Source organism: Mercurialis annua, linkage group LG4 (assembly GCF_937616625.2).
Source record: "Mercurialis annua linkage group LG4, ddMerAnnu1.2, whole genome shotgun sequence".
NCBI lineage: Eukaryota > Viridiplantae > Streptophyta > Magnoliopsida > Malpighiales > Euphorbiaceae > Mercurialis > Mercurialis annua.
Window position 1 is genome coordinate 31348324 of NC_065573.1, and position 19764 is coordinate 31368087.

Here is a 19764-nt window from a genome sequence, read left to right on the forward strand (position 1 = left end):
ATAAATGACAATTATTTATTAAAATAATAATTGGATATTCAAAATTAAAAGTTAAAATAATTAAAATAATGTGTATGAAACGTGAGGAGCAATAATTGAATAACGTGAAAGACATTGAACATAGACTAAATTCATTTAGACAGTTTTTGTATATAAAGAAAGAAAGCTAATGTGGTAGTAAGTTAGCAAGAGTGAGTATGTCACCAACCACAAATGCTTTCCAAATGCAATGTAACCTCATAACGTGTTACAAAGCCAAACACTTCATCGTAAATGAAAGTAGCACTATCAAGGTCAACAAGAGACTCTTTTCGGTTCATAATATTTATCGTTTTTAGCTATTTTATATTGTTCCGTCCTAAATTGATAAGCAGTTTAGATGGTACAATAAAATGGACGAAAAGTCAATAGATTTCCTCTTTTCCAATTTCATTTTTCAAAAAAGAAATTGGTAGTAAAAAGACAAGAAGGTGATCATAAGCCTATCTGTCGAGTGAAGAATCTTGACTACATAACAAATAATATATTATCTCCTGTTTTATTTGGCACTGCTAGCTTAATGTTTTGCTGTTCATTAATCAACTTACTGTATTTGTGTGAGTGGGGCAACAAAAATGAGAATTTCCTTTTTTAAGCTTTGTGCCTGCCTTTTCTCTCTAGTGGGATTTTAGTGCTTTATATTATTAGCTGAGCTTTTAACCGAATGAAGAAGCCAATCTCTAATTTGCATCAGTTATGGCCTTCTCTTCTTGCTTTTCCCATTCTCAAATTCACCTCAAGGTATCATCTTTTCATCTCACTTTATTTTTTTCTTTAATCATTTTGAGTTTTTTATTGTTCATTAGATTATGGGTATATGGCATGATGTTGTTAAGATTGAATTGCTTAGTTTTTTACTGGTATGTCTTTTAGGTGTGTTAGTTCATATTCTTATACTCCTAAATTAAATTTTTGCTGGTTATCTTTGAGATTGGAAAATAGGAATTTAACCCCTTAAGTTGTGTTTGTTTCAAATAAAATTCCATAAATTTTATGGAATTCACTGTAAATTCATTTAATGACTCTAATTTTTTTAGCCATATAGAATTGGTCATGTTTATGTCAAATTACTATGTAGAAGTCGAAAAGTTTAAGTGCAACATAGGCTGCCACTAGAGTCGAACATAGAAGTGATTAACTCTGTTTGTATGTATGAGCTTGAAGGATATTCTTAAGGTTCAAAATTCATTTTTTTATATAGATTGACTATCCATGGCGGATTATAAGATCCCAGCATCCTGTTGAGAATGGTGCCCAAAAGCTCTCATTTTCTCATAAAAGTTATAGTTCTGAACTTTTCGGTGGACGAGTAGCAAGGGTGGGATCTGATTCTCTTAAGGATTGGAGTTTTATTGGAGGTTCAAGAATTGCAAGTAAACCAAACCTTGCAAGATCCGTTGTCAATCAGAAGCGCTCACGAGTATATGCATCATGTAATTCCTTTTGGTCAATAGTTATGTTTATTTATCGAGCTCAGTCTTAATGTTTCAAAGTTAATTTTCAAGCAAGTTTTTCCTTTTAGTTATGTTTTACTTAGAGACTTCAATAGTTCGGGCTTATATGCCGCATCAATGCTTCTCAATCACATTCTAATTGAATTCCATTTATTTTCGATAATTAGCATTCGGTGGTCTGCAGATAAGAGCAACGTTAATTACTTGGATCTTGGCTGTCCATGTGCTGTCTATTTCGTAATTCTGCCACTAGATTGTTTTTTCTTTCAAAATTTAATGGTACTTCTAAAATGATATTGACTGGAAGTTTTTTTTTCTTTTTGTCAATGCACTGCAGGGTTCACAAATTATCAATTGGCAAGCACTGCTTTTACCTTGGGAACTGCAGCTGTTCTCCCATTTTACACCCTCATGGTTGTAGCTCCCAAATCAGAATTGGTACAAGTTTTTATTTGGGAGTTTCCCCTAATATCTAATATGTTTTGCTTATCATTAGCTAGTACCTGCTTCTTTTGCAGAAATTTTGCAATGGATTTTAACATCTCCTGTGCGTTTAGTTGTAAACTGCATTCATATTTCTGTTGAACCTTCACGTGGTTTGATAATTCTTCTTCTATATAGAACTCTGAAAGCTTGCATTTAGTCTATATTCTACGTAGGCATGTCGAGTCCTATGCTTTAGTGTTTCTTTCAGTTTTCGGAAACACTTCTAAAACTCCAAAACTGTATATTTATATAGCCTATTATTATATAAAAAAAATTATTGTTGTCCGTTTTAGCATTTCTCGTTTCAGTATTTTTCGTTTCGGTGCAACATAAACTAAATGTGCAAGTGATTAATTTACATTTCCATGTAAAGTGTAGCTTAATTCTCATTGATTGTGCCCTCTGCAGACAAGAAAATCCATGGAGAGTAGCTTACCTTATGTTGTGCTTGGACTTCTTTATGCATATCTACTTTATCTCTCATGGACACCGGACACGATACAGCTGATGTTTGCCAGTAAATACTGGTTACCGGAGGTGTGTACTGTGTACGAATCATGCATACTTGAATAATGAATATAGAGAATTTTTTGTCTAGTCCAACCCCTCTCATAAAAACACCATTATTTTAAATTTTGGAGTTTCACAGTTTACTATGGACTGGACCTAGGCAAGAATTTTCGTTGAATATATAATACTTTGTTCTTAAATATTTAATTAGCATCTATTATTTTGGAAAGAGAATTAGGAATCTTTTGTTTAACATTGTTGTTTTAACTTTGAAACAGTTGCCCGGTATTGCTAAGATGTTTTCCAGTGAGATGACATTATCCTCTGCATGGATTCACTTGTTAGCTGTCGATCTCTTTGCGGCAAGGTATCTGTTTTAGTTTCTCGGGTTGTCTTGTTGAATTATTATTTTTGTCGATGATGCTAAAACTCGTGATTTATGCAGGCAAGTGTTTCATGATGGATTGGAAAATGAAATCGAGACTCGACATTCGGTTTCTCTCTGCTTGCTCTTTTGCCCCATTGGAATAGTTAGTCATTTCATCACTAAAGCTCTAACAAAAAATGCTCGCAGTGCCAGACATGGCATGTAGTTGGAAAGTTAATTGTGTATTTTTTTTTAAACCATTTATGGATAATTAGCTGTTTCTTTGCAATATTGAAGCCTCACAATTTTTAAAATTCGACCCGATCGGTTCGACTGATTTAAATACAAACTGAGAAATTTGAGTGGAACTAAAATTTGACTAATTTTTTGATCGGGATTTTAACTGGTTAAGCTGGATAAAGAAACCAAGTCTTCAATAAAAAAAAAACAAAAGGAAAATAGGATACACTTCTTTAACAGACTGGTCGGATCAGTCAATTGAACCAATCTGATTGGTTGAAATATGAATCTGATTTCATTTTGACACCCTGCTCATTTAGCAGAAAAACTAAACACTAATCTTCACAAAAATGCTTCCACAATTATTTACATTCTCTGCATATTGTTTACTTCAGTTTCTACATTCCAGTCTTGCCCAGAACATGTTTTAAAATCATAAATCAATGAATTAAAAAAAAAGTGGATAGACCAGAAATAGTAACAAATTTTGATGGCCTCGGAAATTTTCCAGAAATATTGAGGCAACAACACTACAAAAAGGTAGGAGCTTCAAATGCATTTACAGGATTTATGTACACTCTGACTTGGCTACAAATGAACAATTAGCCTCTCAGCCCAAAAAAATAAAGATTATGCTAGTGAGAGATTTTAACTAGTTAACTATAAACTTTTGATTTTGCCGCCAAAATTCATTTGTATCAATGAACTGGCTGTGTGCCATTGTTGTACCTGTGACGATTTTGTAAGAGAGACGGCAAGTTTCAAGTAGGAAGTGGGGACATCTCCATTTGATCTTCCAATATTCCATTTGATGGATCTGAATGCTGAAGTGAGCCCTTCTTACTTCGGTCCAAAGAAGTTGCCTCATAGATGCCTACAACCATTGCAAATACGATATCTTAACCATAAAAGAGGACCATGCTGACAAAGTAGTTCAGACATGAACATTAAAAAAAAATCCAAGTTCTTTATTAATCAGCCTGTCTGGTGAGGACCATTAACATTAGGGGTGTGCAAAACCAGACCGTCAAACTGGCAAATTCGGTTTCGTTCCATTTGAAATTGAAATTATTAAAAAAATTAAGTTTTTCTGGTTTGGTTTGATGGTAAACAAAATTTCAGATCAATTTTAGTACAAACCAAACCAAACCCAACCAAAAAACAAATGAAAAAAATAGGTTTGATTCGATTCAGTTTGAAACATTTAAGAGTTATTTAAGATCGATGAAGATTTTGGTTTGTTTTAGTTTGAGCCAAATGCACACCCTAATCCTTATTCTCATAACCATTCAAAGGAAATTCTTTCAACTGTCTCCTTTGAACAGATGAAAAGAGGTTTCTTCTTGTAGTGCTCTGTGATTGATTTCTACTAAACAAAATCCAATGAGCGTATAGAGGTAAGACCCAAACAAAGAAGTGAAATAACATATCTACATACCAAAGCCCAAAAGTAAGGAGCAAATAATGAATCCCAGTAAAGAGAAGTCCATTTTGTACACAATCTCCATAATAATGATGCATCCCCCAGCTACCATTAAGTGCCTTGGAGAAGAGAAAACCATGTGCAATCTGTAAACAGAAGAAAAACTTCATCACTTACGAAAAAAATTCCATGACAAGAACCTTATGAGAGTATCATACTTTTAATAGATTTATTTGTAGGGAATCCGCAAATAGTGTACACAGAACATGACCAAAAAGCAAGATTGACAGGTGAAACTCATGTGCTAATGAATAAATATAATGAGGCGTGAGATAAACTTCAAGTGATGAATCAGGCAGCATAGTCACAATTGGAATAAATCACCAAATTACATAACTATGAAAATTATTGCAGCTTTATGGGCTTATATCTCATTAAACATCGTAAGACAGATTAAAACTGACTTCAAGGTTTCAATGGCAAAGATTTAAAAAAGATATTAGAAAATGCAAGTACACGATTTTCAAATCATTTGCAAAAGCAACACAAACAGTAAAATGGCAAGATCAGCACACAAGCAATATTTTCTTCCTATGCTTAACACGAGGCAAAATCAGAGAGGAAAGAAAAATGAAATTAGGCATATTATCTTTTAGCATATGCATGGTTGATAGGACATTGTACATTGATCTACATAAGGTAGTTGCAAGATAAATATATGAAAATCTGTATCATGCGTACTCATCACATGAATGAGAAAAATGATCATCAAATAATTCACAGATGAAGATGCATAGCCTGTTGAGGGCAAGGGTGATATGATGATAACAAAGCACACAGAATAGATATTGACAAGGAGAGAGCCAGGAATATATCTCTACATATGACAAGGAGTACAAAACAGTTTCCTCAACCACGAGCAAAGCAAAAGGCCAAGAGCAGCTTACGTGTGACTATATCAAGTAAAGTTACCTCTCCTCCGCAATACTGTCAACGTAAAATATCAAAACAACTCCAAAAATAATAGTGCTCGTAAATGCCCAAAGTGAAAATGGTAGCTCTATGCTGCTCCCAGAAGTCGATCCCTGTAATATTCCAATAGGATTGGGAAGTGTGCAACGAGTATACAATGAAATCATTTCCAAACATGCCTTCCTAGTGAAATTAGACTTACAATGACGAAATCCCACATGGCCACAGGAAACAGAAAACATGTTGCAGAAGTGACAGATATGGCATGAAGCCTCCTTTTAAGTTGATTCTGAAAACAAAAAATGACTACAGTAAACAAAAGGCTGCCACCAAATCTAAGTTCTCCCCATCCCCTTCACACCTATTATGAAAAATAGTATTTACAGATGGATGCACTTCAATACCTTGAGAGATACACGCCGCGATATCACCCTTCTTAAAGCTGATAAAATACCGGCGAGGATTGGAACTATCATTTGTGTTATACTCAAAGCTACTTCTGTGTGATCCTCATCATCAACAGTTTCTTTGAATGGTAGTTTTCACATTAAGCAAACAACATGAAATTTTTATTTGTTTTGACTCCACAAGAATAGAAACAATCAGAAATACAGAAATAATATTCATCTATATGACACATGTTCAATCTACACAAGGATATAAAATGGTGAGTATGTAGCCATTGCCCACCCTTGAGATAACAAGTAGAAAGATGCCAACATTGCAATGAGCCCACCTACCTAGTAGAAGATAAAAGTTTTACGAATCAGTGAGATTAAGAACTGCTCAATAAAAGCCAAGGATGATTAATGCAGGACATCTTGTATATCTGAGCCTCAGATAAGTCAATAGCAAAGTAGTTTTGTAACTATATCTAGAACTAAATTGGCAGCTAGAAATTATTGGTTGTATAACTACAGAATCACAATATTAAATTCCCTAAACAAATCTTATATCGGAATAAAAGAGCCATATGTGCATCAATGATCAATGTAAAGTAGAAAAAGAGATGATGCTTTATGAATTTAAGGCATGAATCTCAAATTAAATATGGCATGAAAACAAGACAAACTTAGAAATCAATTGTTCTTTAAAATAACAGAAACCAGTTTTCCTCAAAAAACAGAAAAGTTATCTTTTATTTCTGTATGTAGATCTGCGAATCAAACAGCGCACGTGTTAGCGTAAAATGCATGTTCCATGTCAGGTCATTGGGGTTAATTTTTGAATTTTTCCAAAAATTTTTCAAATGCAACTGTTTCATATTCGATTTAATGAAATTTCATGTTCAAACAAAAAATAACAGAAAAAAATACCTTTTTCCAGAGATTGCTTCTCCGGCCATATAAAGTTGCTGATAGTACTCCAAGTACAGCACCAGAATACTCCGCCAATATGGCTCTAGAGTCAGATTGAAAATTGAAGGATCAAATAAATGACTGTATAACTACTTATAAAATATAGAATGGTAACATGTACAATTACATATTATACTAACTAGTAACTACAAACAAAGAAATTTTGGAACTGACCAAAGCAGAAAATTTGTGCAATTAACAAAGAAATTGCACAAAAAGAAGGGGCAAAAAATGCTTCCAGTATATGAGTATGTGAGAGTCCATCTAGCAGGAAAGAATGGGATAAATCATAAATAACACAAATCTCATGAAGTTTGGAAAAGGTATTCCAGTCTGTGAAACTGATACATACAACTGTACACCTTTCAAGTCTTTGTTAACATATGTCAAGCTCTAAAAGGATTACCACTGCTTCAATTTTTGCCTCGAAGATAACATATCCTAATACAAACACGACCACAATTTAAGTGAAAAGCCAATTCCCTTATGAGATCTAGTTTAGTTTCTATATTCAAATGCGAGGACTGCATAATTAGTTCAGTTTCTATAAAGGAACATGTAATAAGCCTACCATGAGTGTCTTTTTTTAACTTATTTGCAAAGGTATTCTCAAGGGATTATAAAGTATTTTGAAATGAGTATCTAGTGTGACTGGCAATTACCTCTTCTTTCTCTTTTCTTCTTAGCTCCAAAATTACAACTCTACAGCATTCACAGAAATGCTTCTAGGCCTAGCCTACTGCTCATTCCTCTTCAACATTGATTTCATCACCGTTTCTTATCTTTCCGATCATATATTCTATTTCCATAAGCCTCAAACTTTCCGAAGCCTTTCAGTGATAGTAGCTAAACAACTTACTAAATTAAATTCCATTTGCTGTCAATAACTACGATAATGTGACTTGCAAGCCATAGGGTGTCCACTTTGTCCTTAATAAAACCATAAAAAATACAACTCTAATTCAATCAATAAACCAATTCCAAACTTCTTTGAAACTATTACACATGAATTTCCTAACTCCACCCATGAACCTCTCGATAAATAGTGAAAATGAAACACAAATTCAAAAATTCATAAGCATAAATGCAATATTTCTTCAAGCTAAAAAAGAGTATAAAACTTACCTAACTGGTCCACAAGACTTGAGACCCTTGCCCCACAAAAAGAAGTATAAAGCTGTGATGGCACCATTTATAATAGATGGCACTACCTAAACAATTTAAATAAGCCACAAATCTTAGGCTGAATAAATTGCAGAATGCTATAAACAAAATATATCTTATCAATCAACCTGTTGACTAGAGAGTGGTCTCCCCTTCCAGGGCTTTTGCAGAATCAAAAATATGATACACGAGGGAACCAAACAACAGAAGATAAACAGAACCGTCGAAGCACCGGTTTGAGACAAATATCGATACATCGAATAAACTGACCATATTCTAAAGAAATTCCCTAATAAATGAACTATCTGTAAAGGAGTGTTCCTGCACCAAAAAAATTGAAAAATAAACACTGTCAGTTCTTCAATAATAAAAGTAAACAAAGAAATGCATTAACATTAAAATAGAAATGCAATGCTGCCTTTCAAATTAGCCAACACTTCAATTCTAAATCTTAAGGTAAACTATGAACATTAATTGAATCATAAAATAAACACTTTGTTTAACTTAGTTTCAGTCAATTCACAGTTTCCTTAAATTTCATTAATTGACAGTAATTAGGGTTAGGGTTTATGAGATTTACCTGAAATGAGAAGAACCCCCTCGATCTTCACTAATTTGCTTTGGAGACATCATTTTTGTTTACTTATTTAAAAAGCAAAGTTTAATCAAACAGTGTTTTTTGATCTGGCTAAGCTGACCGACTGACTCTACCATTTCTTTGTTGTTTTTATTAATTTTGATTTGAAACTGGATGCAGTTGGGCCAGATTTTTTACATTTGGGCTTCAAAAGCTAATGGTTTGTAAACTGTGAGTTGGTAAGGTAAGGGGTTTATTAGGCTTCGATCCGCTTACATATGCAGCTGTTTAGAATATAGGCCATGTTTGGTTCATGGAATAGAATAGCATGAAATAGAATAGTGATTCCATAAAAAATGGAATAGCCATTTTTTAGTTTTTGAGGGGAATGTTTATTCCACAAAATCATGGAATAGCAATTCTTTGGAATACATATTCCATGAACCAAAGCAAAGAATTGTCATTTTATGCGGAATAGTTATTTCATTCTGCACCTATTCCATGAACCAAACATGGCCTTAGAGTTAAAATATTGATTAAAAAATCGGACTGGATAGACTGATTGAATTAAAAAGAGAGAATTATACAGTACACGGTTAAACGGTAAAATAATTTCACTAATACCTAATACGGATCTTCATGTGTCGCTACAAAAATACTACAATCTTCTTTTTTTTCTTTTTCATGCTTTTACTTGATATTTTCACTGTTCAAAATATTGAAAAGTACAACTTGTATTATTAAGCAGAGAAGAATCTTTGTTTGATGATTCAGATGGAAAATCGGACAGTGGAGGATTTTTTTCGAAGGCTAGAGCAGAGTTGCCGTCGGATAGTCGGAGGTGGAAGGTGTGGACCAATGGAGACGCAGCGAGCAGCTTTGTTGAACATAATAATAATCGGCGGCAGCTGTGCGAATTAGTCAGGAGGTGGAAAATATCTGTCTTTGTTTCTCTTCTTTAAAAATCAAACAATTTACCTCGGTTGACTAACACCAAAAATGGATAAAAGAACTAAATCGTTGACGAAAATAAAATTGAGGGATCAAAAAATTTCAAAAAAGAGAGATTAAAGTGTGAATTGTGACATATATGAAGAGTTTCAGAATAATTTACTCATAAATTTTTTTGATTAATTCAATTTAGATAATCGATTGGTTTTTAACCGAGACTGCAATTTTCTCACTTCTACATCTCGTTTCTCTTTCGTTTTCTGCCGTAGCAATTATTTTTCTCAATTTTTACTCTCTTCTCTTTATTTTCTAATTTCGTCATTAAGGTGTAGTTTTTATGTAGTTAGAAGATGTATGACTAGCATTAAAATTGATGACTATTTTATGGGTTATAAAAAGTAGAGGCATCCAATTGGAAAGCCACAAACAAAGGGTGCAACACTACAAAAGTACGTGATTCATTTGAAAAACCTAAGATGAGACAGAAAGACAAAGAAACATAGAGACAATAGAAGATGTATTATAATTATGTAAGCATACACATTATCTCTTACATTGTTTGTCACTTCATCTAAATTACAACTTCTTAAATATTAACATTTGTCATCCATCCCTATAATTTTGGCTTTGCTTCTCAATTATTTTTGATGGACTCAAAATCAATTATTATTGGTTTTTGTGATAATAGTGAACCCTAAACTTCTTTTTTTTTTATTTGATAATTGGAGAGAGGAGCGCTTGTGAAAGAAATCGAACCCACGACCTAGCAGTTTTCTGCCTAGCGTTTATACCATTTGAGTTACAGCTTATTGGTGAACCCTAAACTTCTTTATTCACCAAAAATTTATATGATTATACATAGTCATGTGTTAATCTAAATGAACGATTCCTAATCTTATACACGTTTAACTAGACTTATGTAAGAATTTTTGGATCTATATCCTGACCCTTGATTATACCCCCTGTCTGGAGCTATTGTAACGGGACACATGTAAGTAGGTTTTAGGTGTTGGGAATAGAAAGATGGATAATATGTACCTAAAAAAAGATGGAACAAAATGGAAGGAATCGGCCCTCCCATGTAGTCTATGCCTAACTCTAATAAGTTGATGCATGACAGTTAGATTTAATTACCTACTCTTTAATTTGTCAACTGTAAACTATCAACTACTATAAGCTAATTAGTTAATTTTAACATGATTCCATGATTTATCACTTGGTTTACAATTTTAAAGATTCATAAAATTTACAATTGTATCGTATAGTGTCAGGCTGGTTCATTCATGAAAGCGCCAAATAATTTAAACCGACTTGCAATTCCAAATTCAAATTTAAAAATTTGAAATTTGACTAATTAAGGAAGTGGGATTTAAATTAATTATCTAGGAAAGATAAAATTAATTCTTTTTTAGGAAAAAAATTATAATTATATTAAATAAGTTGTAGTTATATTTAAAAAAGAGTGTCATGGATGTAAATAAATTTTAAATCGAGTGTTGTAGTCAATTAATTTTATAAAAAAAAATGAATTTCAACTATATTATGTGATTTAACCGGTACCTTATATAGTTGATAGAATTGCCACAATGTTTTGGTTGTATACTAATTGAAAATGGAGGCAATTAATGGTTTGTTTGACAGTGCATGAACATGAACCAACAAAAACCAAGAGAAAAATGTTAAAAAGGAGTCAAAGAAATAGAGACAATGTGATAGTGCATGGAAATTGGAAACTTTAATAGATTCTTAAATAATCAATTAAAAAATGGTTTGATTGATATTTTTATTCAGAGTTTCGAATTTAACTCTTCATATTATTATATTCATCTAATTAAATTATAATCGTTCTATAATGATTGTAACATATACAAATAATTTTTTTTATTATATACTTCATACGGTCTATTGAATTTCCGATTAATAAAATTTAATTCTAAAGAAGTGGTTTCCATAGAAGAAAATCCTAGAACCCCATATTGATGAATCCTATATATTGTGAGCATATTATGGCCCATTATGAAGCTGTCTTCTAACATATATATTTGGATGCAGTGCACTTGTGTTCATATATTTTGGCATGAAATAGTTTATAATTATCTAATAATTAGAATGATTCAGCCATATGAATTGGCAACATCCATGAGATTCTGTTCATTTGTAGGACCTTTTTCTTTGGATAATCCTTAAATTGTTTTCTGTCCATTAAATCTTGTTGGTGGATGTCACTAATTTATCGGTTGTTGACTCTACTTTCAGCAAGACTCCACATTTATTCATTTTGATAGTAATCTTAAATACAACTATGTTGCACACATATAAAAGTATTAAAATTAAACGACAAAATTATACTCCCTCCGTCCCATTTAACAAGGTACATATCTTATTTTTATTTATCCTATTTAAAAAGGTCATATCGTATTTTTTGTACCAATTTATATAAATTTTCCTTTTTTACCCCCTTTTCTATTTTCATAATTAATGACTATTAGTCTATACATAAAATATAACACTATTATAAATAGGGGTAAAATAAGAAAACATTATAATAGTTAATACTTTCTTAATCTATGTGAAACACTCATTTGTCCCTTCTTAAACGGGACGGAAGGAGTATATTTAAGGTAAATTATAAATTCATAATTATAATAAGTTAACAAACATAATTGGATAATTTTTTAAAACAATATGGTACAGTAATTTTATGTTTTAATAAGTAAATAAAAACTAATTAATAGAAATAAGACATATTTTAATAACTTAAATTATTTTTATGTTTGGAGATTATTTTTTCTCATAATAATAAACTTATTTTAATAACATTAAAAATTTCATAAAGTTAGAAAGTTATTTTTTTCTCATAAGTTAGAAAGTTATTTCTTTAAAATGTAGACTAATTAATCTTATTTAAGAGACTAAAAAATATTTAATTTTTATCGATTAAGATTTTTTTTATTTACTGTAGATGCAATTGAATGGAGGTCGTCAAGAATCAAATTCTAAACTTTATATCAAAAAGATTCTAATTTATTTATTTAAAAGTTTGAAGAGTTGGATAGAGTTTTAAGGAAAATATTTCTTCCATTCTATTTGAAAAATCCTTTATCATTTTGTTTATAGTACAGTTAATTCTCTAATAATTAATACATATAGTGGATTAAAAATTTATTAATTATTAAAATTATTACTTTATTGAATATTATATATGACGTAATATTAAAGTTGACTCCCTAAAATTTTATTAATTATTAGAATTATTAATTTATTGAGTATTAATTATTAGAGGGTCTACTGTATTTCATTTAAAAATCTCATTATACATCCACGATATAATTTTTTAAATTTTTATCTTTTATGTTATTTTAATAATTAAACATATTTTTAAAATGATCAACAATATATATAATTTTAAAATATATTTTATATTACTAGCATGTGTATACAATAAATATGAGAAAATTATTTTGAGATCTCTGAGATATATCATAATTAATAATTTGATATCTCTTGTTTCTAAAATTTATTTATGGTTCCTCAGTTTCAATTCCGTTAACTATTTAGCCCCGCCGTTAATTTTGACATTTACTTTCAAAAGATTTGATATCCCACCTTTAATTTCGTGAATGATTTTGATCCCTCACTTTTAAACGATTTGAAACCTCATTTTTAGTTCCGTTAAACGATTTAGTCGCTTAAATTAACGGAAAGATTTTTCAGTTAATAGAATTAAAACTGAAAAACCATTAAATAGATTTTTGAAATAAAAAATATCAAACTGTTAGTTATGATATGCCTCATGAACCTAAACGTAATTTGTTCAATAAATATAAAGACCTTTTAAATAGACTCACGTATCAATTGCAACATTTTCAATTAAATGGAGACATAGAAATATAAAAGGACACGTAAAACAGCAATTGAAAAAAGTGACATTATTTGTAATGCCATCTTTGGATTATTGTTTTGAACATATGTGTTATCACAGTTGGTCCAGCTGTTTATCAGACACTTGTGTTTTCAATTCTGATTTTTCCTATTTCATGTAATTAATATCGACATTATACGGCTAACATTTATAGACATATCTGATCAAAATCACTGGTAAGGCATAATTATCCCTTTTTTTAAGAATAGTGAGGCATAATTATCAATGTTGTCAAAACCGACCCGGTGACTGAACCGGTGACGATAGAGGGTTAAGGGTTTAAGGTTCAACCGGGGTTTGACCGGGGTTCAACCGGAATTAAACCCGTACTATAAAAATAAATTAAATACTATTTATATTTGATTATACATTAAATAATTAAGAAAGAAGAAATTATAAAGACAGCAAATGTCGTTATATTATATAAATGTAAAGTTTGTACATAAAATATGAAGTAGTCTAATGGTTCCTTAGGTGGCAAGTAGGAGTAATTGAGCTGGGTTCAAATCCTAGTAGGTTAAATTTGTTCCTTTATTTTTTTTATAAGAATATTGTCATGCTTCTGAATTAACCGGCCGAACCGGTACCGGATTTTCCGGTTTAACCGTTCCAAAATGACGGTTAACCGGCCGGTTTAACATAAAAACACCGGTTCTCTTAATTTAAGGGTAATTGGTGTTGCCCGAACCGGTGACCTGACCGGTACGCGGGTTTTTCGGTCGAACCGGCCGGTCCGGTTCGGATTTGACAACCATGATAATTATTCCTTGTTTGTGTGTCAATTATGGAATAAATTTTTTCAAATCGATTGAATAATGATTTATTATGTGCAATTACTTTTTTACAAATAAACCTTTTAAAATTATATTAACTAAATAAAATACAATATCTTAAAAATAACTAAATTTTTGTTCTTAAAATAATTATAGCCAAATCTTTTAATTCATTTCATTTAGCCCGTTTTAAAAGTTTGTGTCCCACCACTTTCAAAAATAATTAGATTTTTTTTTTAATTTGAATTCTCTAAAAGGCCGTCAGTCACGTTAAGAACTTTTTTTGATTATTTTAAAAATTGGTTATAATTGACACACAAACCCTATAACGGGTAAGATGGATGATTTTAAAAGTCAGGTTATCTCAAATGTAAATGTTTAATATTTTTGAGACATTAAACCGTTAAATAATAATTAGTTTTTTAAAAATAAAATCATCATGAGTTATATTGCTTTTACCGAGGGGCCAACATCAAATTACATATAACACCTTAACAAATCATTATAATCGAATTGCAAAAATAATATGAATAATAATGAAAAAATAAGTACAAAAATTGGAAAAATGGAGATAAATAGTATAGTGTAATTTTGTATACTTTTTTTTGTTTGAAGTAATGGAACTGCTACATAAATAGAGACATATATATGTGATTTGAAGTAAAGAGATATTGATGTGGTCTCGTAGGCAACAAATTGGAATCAGATGGACCAACCATTTCCTTCTCTTAACCATTTTTGTGTCTCCTCTGTCCCACCTGAATTTCTTACCTGCCCAAAACAATCAATTCAATTTCACTTATATTCATTTCCATAAATTTAAATTAAATAAATTGTATGATTTGAGATTATAAAAAAGTAGAATTTTCTGATAAGTAACATATAATTTTTATTTAGTTTATTTTTTTGTAACTTTTTTTTTGAGAAGTTGATGGTCCAATTTTTATTTGACTTGGATGATCACTTTTGAGATTACTTCCGATATTAGAATGTCCCTCAAAGCGGGCGTCGATATTGGCATAGATAATCGTGTTTCTTAGCTAAGCAATTATATAATTTATCTTTTATTTTGTAGATAATTTGCAAACTCTGCTGCTCATTCGCTTGTGCAATATAATTTTTTGAAAATTTACAAAGTAAATTGAGCAAAAACATAAATTATTTTTTGGATAATAATTTTCTGAATAAAATACTTATGAAGAAGTATATTTGTAAAAAGTATATAAACTCAATTCAAATGAAGTTTAAAAATATTATCTATTAATTAATTTAGAATATGAATATGCAGTTCCAAAATTTGAAATATAATGAATAAGGTATATGCTAATGCATTAATGCATGATAGAGGTGAGTGGTGAGATGCAACGCACTTATACAAGAAATACCAAGTCCACCCCTTCTTAAACTTATCTTTGTGTTTTTTTGTGGGAAAGGGTTTATAAGTGTTTTCTTTATAATATATTAAAATATATTATCTGTTTTTTTTTGAAAATAAAAATAAGAAAAAGAAATATGTTGACCATATCTTTGCAATAGGTTAGGCAAACATAATAAGGCACCCTAGTAAGGGCTAAAGATTTTTGGAATTCTTTTTAATTTTTAATTATATGATATTCTATTTACTATATTAGTGCCATTTATTGAATATTCATACGCAATAAATCATAATGCAGTCATATTTAAACTCAATTTCACTCCATAATTAGAAGTTTGACTTGAACTTAAAACAAAAAAGTCCAACTCGAATTTGATATTAATAATTAAAAATCGAGTTTGATTCATTTCAATTATCTATATAAAATTTACTTTTTAGTATAAAAGAAGAGTATATAATTATAAAAGAATTTGATTCATTGAAATCTGATTTATACGCGGAAGTTTGTCGAATAAAATATTTAGTTATTTGAACTCGATTCGACAATTGACTCGAATAATTCAAACTCGACTTGATTAACACCAAGTCTATTTTGAGCATTTTTTGAGTCAACATAAAAAAAACTCGTGAATTGACTTGAACTAACTACGCCCTTAATGGGATTCAAGTCCTGAATTAATCTTTTAAGCTTGATTTTTGAAAAAAGTAAAGAAAATTAGAGAACTAGGATGTAAAAGGTAAAAGGAAAAGCACCTGAGCCTTTCTGGAAGATCCAGTTTCCAAATTCTGATCATAAGAATATGAACTTGCTGCTGCAAGCTCCATGGAAAGGAACTATAATTGAAAATTAGCTTCTATTAATCCACTTATATTTGCATAAACTTGTAAGAATAAACAATTTGTGTTACAGATTTTTAGTATTTACCTCAACCTGATTTTGCAATGAATACACATAATTTATTATCTCCTCTAACATTACTGCCATTCCCATTGACTGCATTTTCATAAACCCCCATGTCAGGATTAACTTATATAATCGGAATAATTACTATCACTTCCCAAGTTATGTCAAAATATCTAAAAAAATGGGTATTTATTTCTCTATCGATATTTTAAAATACCACGAGAGAAATAATAATTTTTATAGTATAGCGGAAAATAATAATTTTAATATAATATTAGAGCGATAGTGATCATATCTATATAAAGCTTATATTTTACTATACATTGTGGCAGCCTGGAACTAGGTCCTGCAAGCATCTCAATTTGTTGTTGATTTTCTCTCTTCTTACCTGATGAACATTTAATAAAATGAATTACACTCGATTTTTCTGCTTTACCGCTACGTTGCACGCAAATGAAAACGCTGAACGTAGAAAGGCGTAACCAAAAACTGCTATTTTCAAAATTAAAAAAAAAGAAAATTTTAAAATGACTTTTATTATTTACCCTTTCTGCTATACTATGACTATCAGTAGCTTGACCTCTTTTTGCTCTAACATGAATAATTTCTTCTTCTTCTTCTTTCTCTTTGTTCTTCCCTTTCTTACTTCTGCTTACATTCTGAAGCAACAACTAATAATCAGATAACTGTCAGAATCGGAAATTTAAAGAAAAAACTCCAAGAAACAGACCTTTTGCTTTGAATTGGTAGTAGTAGAGGTAGTAGGAGAAACATCCTTGGAACTGCTAGTTGATTGTATTTCTATTTTTCTTTTCTTGCTGTCAGGTAAATAAGCATATTGATTCGAACCGACGGGACGGATGATTATTGATCCTGATGCTTCTGAATTCAATATTTCAGGATGAAAATCATTATTCTGACAATAGTTTGAAACTGGAAATTGAGGGTGTTGATTGTGGCCCAAGAAAGAGTCTACAGAGAAATCTGAAACACCATAATTCTCTAATCTTGTGCTTGGATTCAGCTCTGGAATTTGCTGCTGCTGTATGTTCATATTAATGCCTATTCTCTGCAAATATTCTGTAAATTCAGCCATGAAAATGTTTTGCAGGGAAGAATTTTATTTCTTATATGGAGACACCTATTAGTGTTGGTTTTATTAAGAAAGATGTAGAATTTATAAGGTAGCAAGCAAACATGTATTATTGAATGAGTTTTAAGGATTTTTATTTGTTTACACCGGCCCAAATAATTACCGGATCGAGCTTCATGTGGGCTTATCAGGGATTAAGGCCCAACGGAAAGCCTTTTTATTATTGCTTTTTCTATTTTATTAGGAGTTCGTAGCTCGATAGGAGTAATTTGCTTTCAGAGTCTTAGTCCTAGTTAAATTAGGAGTCTTAATTATGAGGAGCTATAAATAGCTCAGAGCTTTATTATTTTTGTATCAACAAATCAATCAATCAAAAACCAAGCCCAGTGCTTTTTATCCCGCAATCTCCGGATTGTTTTAATTTAGGAGTAGTTTTCGGTATTAATCTCGCCTGAGTCCGTGACTCCCAGATTATTATCTTTTAGATCACGTGGTTAAGTGTCTTTAACCAAACAAGCCCTGTGAATATCTGCATAGGTTCGTTAAAGTATCAAACCTCAAACCGATCCCGATTATAAATTCAAAGATTCGAGTCCGGAATATTTCCAGGCGAACATCTTTTGGCGACTCCACTGGGGACCAGTTTATGGTTAGCACAAAAACGGACTTTAAAGACGATTCCAGGCACGCTCGGTCTATACGCCGACAACAACGGAAGGAAGGTGACATAGTAGACGAATCAGATTCGGATAGAGCAGAAACCATGGCCAAGGACAAACAGGTGAACCAATCAAGCAAGGCGCCGAATACAACGGACGCCGAGGGGAGCCTACCTAAGGACAAGGTCGACGACGCGACCGATGACATGATAGACTACTCACGCCAACTTCCTCCATCTCGCCCTTCTTTATCACAGGCCGACTTCTCGGCCATGAGGGGCGAAATAGCGCAAGAGAACAAGCAAATGTTCGACGGTGCTATGCATCAGATGTCCGAAGTAATGAGGAACATCATGGCCGACCAAACGTCGGTCCAGAGGCAGATCCAAGGGAACTTAGATGGCCTCAACAAGGCAATGGAGAACCTAGGGCGATTATTCTCTGGGCAATCCGCCAACGATCAAGGGTACAGAAGGGCCGAACAGAACCAAACACCGAGCCGTTTTGGTCAACCAGGTGGTTCGGCCGAACAACAACCCAACAAGATGGGGTATACATATGGTTCCGTTAAGCTCTTAACAAGGAACGAGGCCGAGCTCTCAGGAAGGGCCGATCATCCGGGAGCAAGCTCGTCCAACCCACAAGGCGAAGCTAGACCACAAGGGGAAGCTACTGGAGCCAACACCCAGGAGCCCAACACGGGCGAACGATCGTACTCCGAGGGGGGCGATCCAAGTATATACAATCAAGGGCAACTCGTGGACATGCTAGAAAGGCTCGGGGTGGACCTTCGGCCTATGCCTCGCCCATCGTACATGAAACCGTATCCAGACTGGATCGACAAGTTATATCCTTTCCCAAGGGGGTATAAAGTGCCAGAGTTCAGCTTGTTTTCGGGCGAGGAGAAGGGCCAATCGACGGTTGAACATGTCGCCCGGTTTTCAGCCCAATGCGGCGAAGCAGCCGCTCATGATTTCTGGAAGCTCCGGCTTTTCGCCAGCTCTTTGACGAAAATGGCGTTCACGTGGTACTCTAGATTGTCGCCCAATTCGGTGGACACATGGAAGGATCTCGAGATCCTCTTCCATGAAGAGTTTTACAGAGCACCACCTGATGTCACCCTAGCTGACCTCGCCCGAATCTCACAGCTACCGAGTGAGTCGGCAGAAAAGTATATCGGCCGATTTAGAAATCTCAGGACTAGGTGCTCCACCAAAATGTCAGAGGCCGATTGCGTACCCATGGTGGTAAGAGGGATGAGTTTCGCCATGAGGGAACACTTCGAGGGCCACAGGTTTCGTGATTTGTTCGAGCTAACAAACAGGGTGACGAGCTACGAAAGACTCCTCCAGGAAAAAGAACAGAGGAGAGGCGCATCTAAAGGGACCTATTACAAAGACCAGCTTGACGTGGCCGTGGTGTCCGATAGCGAGGATAGTGGTTCCGAGGATGAAGTCAACATGGCCGAATTTTTGGGAACGAAACCCCTGGAATGTT

General features: G+C 32.7%; 3 protein-coding genes across 3 annotated transcripts; 1 reads left to right on the plus strand and 2 right to left on the minus strand.

The window, feature by feature from the left end:
- The first annotated feature begins 553 nt into the window (after window positions 1-553).
- Window positions 554-3145, plus strand: LOC126677627 (protein ABA DEFICIENT 4, chloroplastic). Its single transcript, XM_050372343.2, has 6 exons — window positions 554-780; window positions 1241-1472; window positions 1831-1931; window positions 2388-2516; window positions 2768-2856; window positions 2935-3145. The coding sequence occupies exons 1-6, from the start codon at window positions 736-738 to the stop codon at window positions 3080-3082; spliced, it is 744 nt and encodes a 247-aa protein (XP_050228300.1). The 5' UTR covers window positions 554-735; the 3' UTR covers window positions 3083-3145.
- A 292-nt stretch (window positions 3146-3437) lies between these two features.
- Window positions 3438-8750, minus strand: LOC126677626 (uncharacterized). The gene is made up of 10 exons (XM_050372342.2): window positions 8594-8750; window positions 8142-8334; window positions 7975-8060; window positions 6808-6892; window positions 6153-6231; window positions 5896-6026; window positions 5694-5780; window positions 5492-5604; window positions 4535-4665; window positions 3438-3970 (listed from the first exon to the last, which is right to left on the minus strand). The coding sequence occupies exons 1-10, from the start codon at window positions 8644-8646 to the stop codon at window positions 3858-3860; spliced, it is 1071 nt and encodes a 356-aa protein (XP_050228299.1). The 5' UTR covers window positions 8647-8750; the 3' UTR covers window positions 3438-3857.
- Window positions 8751-14759: 6009 nt separating this feature from the next.
- On the minus strand, window positions 14760-17664 carry LOC126678172 (transcription factor BEE 3-like). Its single transcript, XM_050373063.2, has 6 exons — window positions 17246-17664; window positions 17061-17174; window positions 16838-16903; window positions 16537-16605; window positions 16365-16445; window positions 14760-15007 (listed from the first exon to the last, which is right to left on the minus strand). Exons 1-6 carry the CDS (start codon window positions 17609-17611, stop codon window positions 14939-14941), a joined length of 765 nt encoding a protein of 254 aa, XP_050229020.1. The 5' UTR covers window positions 17612-17664; the 3' UTR covers window positions 14760-14938.
- Window positions 17665-19764: the final 2100 nt, after the last annotated feature.

Coding starts and splice junctions, on each gene's coding strand:
- LOC126677626 (XM_050372342.2), bottom strand. CDS start 8,646: ATGATGTCTCCAAAGCAAATTAGTGAAGATCGAGGGGGTTCTTCTCAT. Junction 6,232..6,807: donor GAAGCAATCTCTGGAAAAAG/GTATTTTTTTCT, acceptor ATCTTCTACTAG/GTAGGTGGGCTCATTGCAAT. Junction 3,971..4,534: donor CTCCTTACTTTTGGGCTTTG/GTATGTAGATAT, acceptor CAATGGTTGTAG/GCATCTATGAGGCAACTTCT.
- LOC126678172 (XM_050373063.2), bottom strand. CDS start 17,611: ATGGCTGAATTTACAGAATATTTGCAGAGAATAGGCATTAATATGAAC. Junction 16,606..16,837: donor TAGTTCCAGGCTGCCACAAT/GTATAGTAAAAT, acceptor ATGAAAATGCAG/TCAATGGGAATGGCAGTAAT. Junction 16,446..16,536: donor CATTGCAAAATCAGGTTGAG/GTAAATACTAAA, acceptor TTTCAATTATAG/TTCCTTTCCATGGAGCTTGC.
- LOC126677627 (XM_050372343.2), top strand. CDS start 736: ATGGCCTTCTCTTCTTGCTTTTCCCATTCTCAAATTCACCTCAAG. Junction 781..1,240: donor ATTCTCAAATTCACCTCAAG/GTATCATCTTTT, acceptor TTTTTTATATAG/ATTGACTATCCATGGCGGAT. Junction 1,932..2,387: donor TAGCTCCCAAATCAGAATTG/GTACAAGTTTTT, acceptor TGCCCTCTGCAG/ACAAGAAAATCCATGGAGAG.